The sequence below is a fragment of the Ascaphus truei genome, unplaced genomic scaffold (genome assembly GCF_040206685.1).
Source record: "Ascaphus truei isolate aAscTru1 unplaced genomic scaffold, aAscTru1.hap1 HAP1_SCAFFOLD_583, whole genome shotgun sequence".
Taxonomy (NCBI): domain Eukaryota; kingdom Metazoa; phylum Chordata; class Amphibia; order Anura; family Ascaphidae; genus Ascaphus; species Ascaphus truei.
The window spans coordinates 201764-207763 of record NW_027456915.1 but is presented as its reverse complement, the minus strand read 5'-3'; the positions used below and the strand labels follow the sequence as shown (position 1 = coordinate 207763).

General features: G+C 53.6%; 1 protein-coding gene across 1 annotated transcript in view; it reads right to left on the bottom strand.

Moving 5' to 3' along the window:
- Positions 1-356: 356 nt before the first annotated feature.
- Positions 357-6000, bottom strand: part of RTKN (rhotekin) — a gene marked incomplete at its 3' end in the record, with an annotated part of 162599 nt that continues 156955 nt past the window's right edge. Inside the window, exons 10-11 of the mRNA XM_075584412.1 lie at positions 2540-2659; positions 357-535 (exon numbers count right to left, since the gene is read on the bottom strand). Of these exons, the coding sequence (XP_075440527.1) occupies positions 357-535; positions 2540-2659 (299 nt within the window). The remainder of the gene's footprint in view (positions 536-2539; positions 2660-6000) is intronic.

Below are 6000 nucleotides of genomic sequence, written 5' to 3'. Positions count from 1 at the left end.
AGGCGGGGGTACGGTGCGCACACGGGCAGGGAGGGGTAAGTGGCGGGGGTACGGGCAGGGAGGGGGTAAGAGGCGGGGGTACGGGCAGGGAGGGGGTAAGAGGCGGGGGTACGGGCAGGGAGGGGGTAAGAGGCGGGGGTACGGGCAGGGAGGGGGTAAGAGTAGGGGGTACGGGCAGGGAGGGGGTAAGAGGCGGGGGTACGGGCAGGGAGGGGGGTAAGAGGCGGGGGTACGGGGAGGGAGGGGGTAAGAGGCGGGGGTACGGGGAGGGAGGGGGGTAAGAGGCGGGGGGTACGGGGAGGGAGGGGGTAAGAGGCGGGGGTACGGGCAGGGAGGGGGGTAAGAGGCGGGGGTACGGTGCGCACATACTCATATCATAGAAGTGCTGCCAGAACGCCTCCAGCCAGCGGAGCAGGTCGGCGCGGCTCTCGGCTCTCAGCGTGTGCGTCACCTCCTCGCTCCCGTACCGGTTACTGATACACAAGCTCTGCGCCTGGCACTGCCCGTCCCGCTCCGACGCCCGGATACGCGTCTCCTGTGGGGGCGAAGGAGACCCCAAATATAACCCCAGGGAGGGCAAAGGTGGGAGTCACCGGAAGCCTATAGTGCAAGCAGCAGGTTAATAGTGCAATAGTCTGCAGGACTGGAAAGGTTAGCGCTGCGACGCTCTGCAGATCTCAGTGACAGGTTAGCGCTGCGACGCTCTGCAGATCTCAGTGATAGGTTAGCGGTGCGACGCTCTGCAGATCTGTGACAGGTTAGCGCTGCGACGCTCTGCAGATCTCAGTGATAGGTTAGCGGTGCGACGCTCTGCAGATCTGTGACAGGTTAGTGGTGCGAAGCTCTGCAGATCTCAGTGATAGGTTAGTGGTGCAACGCTCTGCAGATCTGTGATAGCTTAGTGGTGCAAAGCTCTGCAGATCTGTGAATGGTCAGTGGTGCGACGCTCTGCAGATCTGTGACAGGTTAGAGGTGCGACGCTCTGCAGATCTCAGTGATAGGTTAGCGGTGCGACGCTCTGCAGATCTGTGACAGGCTAGAGGTGCGACGCTCTGCATATCTCAGTGATATGTTAGCGGTGCAACGCTCTGCAGACCTGTGACAGGTTAGAGGTGCGACGCTCTGCAGCTCTCAGCGATAGGTTAGCGGTGCGACGCTCTGCAGATCTGTGACAGGTTAGAGGTGCGACGCTCTGCAGATCTCCGTGATAGGTTAGCGGTGTGACGCTCTGCAGATCTGTGACAGGTTAGAGGTGCGACGCTCTGCAGATCTCAGTGATAGGTTAGCAGTGCGACGCTCTGCAGATCTGTGACAGGTTAGAGGTGCGACGCTCTGCAGATCTGTGACAGGTTAACACTGCGCTGCTCTGCAGGTCAGTGACAGGTTAGCGCTGCGATGCTCTGCAGTTAGTGACAGGTTAGCGCTGAGACGCTCTGCAGATCTCAGTGACAGGTTAACACTGCGCTGCTCTGCAGATTAGTGACAGGTTAGTGCTGAGATGCTCTGCAGATCAGTGACAGGTTAGTGCTGAGATGCTCTGCAGGTCAGTGACAGGTTAGCGCTGCGATGCTCTGCAGGTCAGTGACAGGTTAGCGGTGCGATGCTCTGCAGATCAGTGACAGGTTATCGCTGCGATGCTCTGCAGGTCAGTGACAGGTTAGCGGTGCGATGCTCTGCAGGTCAGTGACAGGTTAGCGCTGCGATGCTCTGCAGGTCAGTGACAGGTTAGCGGTGCGATGCTCTGCAGGCCAGTGACAGGTTAGTGCTGCGATGTTCTGCAGATCAGTGACAGGTTAGCGCTGCGATGTTCTGCAGATCAGTGACAGGTTAGCGCTGCGATGTTCTGCAGGTCAGTGACAGGTTAGCGCTGCGATGCTCTGCAGGTCAGTGACAGGTTAGTGCTGCGATGCTCTGCAGGCCAGTGACAGGTTAGCGCTGCGATGCTCTGCGGGTCAGTGACAGGTTAGCGTTGCGATGCTCTGCAGGCCAGTGACAGGTTAGTGCTGCGATGTTCTGCAGATCAGTGACAGGTTAGCGCTGCGATGTTCTGCAGATCAGTAACAGGTTAGCGCTGCGATGCTCTGCAGGTCAGTGACAGGTTAGCGCTGCGATGCTCTGCAGGCCAGTGACAGGTTAGCGCTGCGATGTTCTGCAGATCAGTGACAGGTTAGCGCTGCGATGTTCTGCAGATCAGTGACAGGTTAGCGCTGCGATGTTCTGCAGATCAGTGACAGGTTAGCGCTGCGATGCTCTGCAGGCCAGTGACAGGTTCGCGCTGCGATGCTCTGCATGTCAGTGACAGGTTAGCGCTGCGATGTTCTGCAGGTCAGTGACAGGTTAGTGCTGCGATGCTCTGCATGTCAGTGACAGGTTAGCGCTGCGATGTTCTGCAGATCAGTGACAGGTTAGCGCTGCGATGTTCTGCAGATCAGTGACAGGTTAGCGCTGCGATGCTCTGCAGGCCAGTGACAGGTTAGCGCTGCGATGCTCTGCAGGCCAGTGACAGGTTAGCGCTGCGATGCTCTGCAGCATGTCTCACCTTGCTGACGGATATAGTAAGTTCTGCCGCTGACTCTTCCTCTCCTGGGCGCTGGTGACACAGCAACCGGCAGCCTCGCAACACGCAGAACACACGCCGCCAGCCCTGCTGCTCCCGCGCCTGCACATAGGGAACACACAGCACACGCGTGTTACACGCAGAACACACGCCGCCAGCCCTGCTGCTCCCGCGCCTGCACATAGGGAACACACAGCACACGCGTGTTACACGCAGAACACACGCCGCCAGCCCTGCTGCTCCCGCGCCTGCACATTGGGAACACACAGCACACGCGTGTTACACGCAGAACACACGCCGCCAGCCCTGCTGCTCCCGCGCCTACACAAAGGGAACACACAGCACATGCGTGTTACACGCAGAACACACGCTGCCAGCCCTGCTGCTCCCGCGCCTACACATAGGGAAAACACAGCACACGCGTGTTACACGCAGAACACACGCCGCCAGCCCTGCTGCTCCCGCGCCTACACATAGGGAACACACAGCACACGCGTGTTACACGCAGAACACACGCCGCCAGCCCTGCTGCTCCCGCGGCTGCACACAGGGAACACACAGCACACGTGTGTTACACGCAGAACACACGCCGCCAGCCCTGCTGCTCCCATGCCTGCACACAGGGAACACACAGCACACGCGTGTTACACGCAGAACACACGCCGCCAGCCTCCATGGGGTGAGTCTGGTTAGTATTTAACTGCATGATGTCCACTTGAACCGCCACCACCCCGTCCACGGGGTAACCGTCCTTACTCAGACCCCACAACTTCCTCTTTTCTGCCGACTGCAGAGGGAGACGGCTGAGGTGTTGGTGGTAAACCGTCCGGTAGATAATGGTCACCTGGGACCCGGAGTCCGGTAGGGCTGAAGAATAGATTCCTTCTGCCACGACTCTGCCGATAGCTGCGGGTCCTACCCGGCGTTAGGCCCCCCGCTGAGGCGCTTCTTTGGATTTGGCGTTCGGCTCCAATCTCCGCTCCGGTGGGGAGCGCCCGCTGCACTTGTACAGTGAAGCACTTGGCCCCCGTGGGGGATTTTCGAGGCTTCGGGGAAGTCCTAGTGAAATGGCCCTCTTGACCACAGTTGTAACAGCGGAGAACTCGGTGTTGTCTTATGCTGCCTGGTGACCGAGGAGCTGACCCCGGCACCCCAGCGGGAGAAGCTTATTTTTCCTTGGTAACCCCCTTGGCTTTTGGCCCCGTTGCCTCCTTGGTCTCTGTGACGATGGGGAGGATTTGGCCCGGGATTAAAGGGGTTACACCCCAATTGGCCACCCTCTAACCTCACCAGGGAGACAAGGGGTTAACTGGGCTGAGGCCCAGAAATGTGATTTAACCCTTGTTATAACCTGAAAATGTGTATTCCACTGTTCCCGTTTTATTGTTATATCAGTGTCTGCATCACACACACACAAGGATCCATCTGGGAGCACAAGGGTTAATAGTTGTTCAGTGATTATAGCCCTTTGTGTAATTTTCCCGCCTTTTCAGGCACCATTTTGCAGGGTACCATAGGCCACCATTGAGGCTCCATGTGTTTCAATGGCGAATCCTGCTGTTTGGGTCCTGTTTCCTGTGAAGACCAGCAGATGGCGTCCGAGAGGAGGAGCGGCGGCTTCCCATTGTAAGTCAATGGGCCCATTGACTTCAATGGAGAATCCTCGAAGGAGCTTTCCAGGAACGAGTTGGCTGCCGTCCAAACCGCAAAACCGCAAAGTGGATACATTTTCAATAAGAGAGCTTTGATCACTTAACAGTCAAGTTCAACGTCAATTGGCGTGGGAATAAACAGTTCTAGAGCACAAAGAAATAAAATTCTGTTTGCCCCTAGTTCCTAGACCTCCCCCCACTCGACCACAACCGGGTCCCCGTATCCTGGACCCCCGATAAGGGTCGAACCGAGAAGAGCGGGTCACGCTATAGGTTCCAATGGCGGCGGCAGAAACAGCTCAAGAAAACGGCTAAGTGTCAAAAGCTGAAATTTGGGAATCCATAGCTCCGGTTCCGGAGGGTCAAGAGGATCAGGGTTTGGGGTACCTGTAGTCACTGCTCCGGCATCGCTGCAGAACCATCCTTGACCCTCTTGGACCAACCCAACGGAGTATGGACCACCTTGAAAGTTCGGGACTTTTCCCATAGACTCCAATGGTGGCCAATCTCCATTGACCGGCTATAGTGGAAAACCCCCATTGACTTTAACGGCGGCGGCAGAGACAGAGAGCTGCCACTCTGAGAGACAGAGAGCTGCCACTCTGAGAGACAGAGAGCTGCCACTCTGAGAGACAGAGAGCTGCCACTCTGAGAGACAGAGAGCTGCCACTCTGAGAGACAGAGAGCTGCCACTCTGAGAGACAGAGAGCTGCCACTCTGAGAGACAGAGAGCTGCCACTCTGAGAGACAGAGAGCTGCCACTCTGAGAGACAGAGAGCTGCCACTCTGAGAGACAGAGAGCTGCCACTCTGGGAGACAGAGAGCTGCCACTCTGAGAGACAGAGAGCTGCCACTCTGAGAGACAGAGAGCTGCCACTCTGAGAGACAGAGAGCTGCCACTCTATATACACACAGTAACGACCTGTATCTGTATATCTATAACTCTATATACACACAGTAACGACCTGTATCTGTATATCTATAACTCTATATACACACAGTAACGACCTGTATCTGTATATCTATAACTCTATATACACACAGTAACGACCTGTATCTGTATATCTATAACTCTATATACACACAGTAACGACCTGTATCTGTATATCTATAACTCTATATACACACAGTAACGACCTGTATCTGTATATCTATAACTCTATATACACATAGTAACGACCTATATCTGTATATCTATAACTCTATATACACACAGTAACGACCTGTATCTGTATATCTATAACTCTATATACACACAGTAATGACCTGTATCTGTATATCTATAACTCTATATACACACAGTAATGACCTGTATCTGTATATCTATAACTCTATATACACACAGTAATGACCTGTATCTGTATATCTATAACTCTATATACACATAATAATGACCTGTATCTGTATATCTATAACTCTATATACACACAGTAACGACCTGTATCTGTATATCTATAACTCTATATACACACAGTAACGACCTATATCTGTATATCTATAACTCTATATACACACAGTAACGACCTGTATCTGTATATCTATAACTCTATATACACACAGTAACGACCTGTATCTGTATATCTATAACTCTATATACACACAGTAACGACCTGTATCTGTATATCTATAACTCTATATACACATAATAATGACCTGTATCTGTATATCTATAACTCTATATACACACAGTAATGACCTGTATCTGTATATCTATAACTCTATATACACACAGTAACGACCTGTATCTGTATATCTATAACTCTATATACACATAATAATGACCTGTATCTG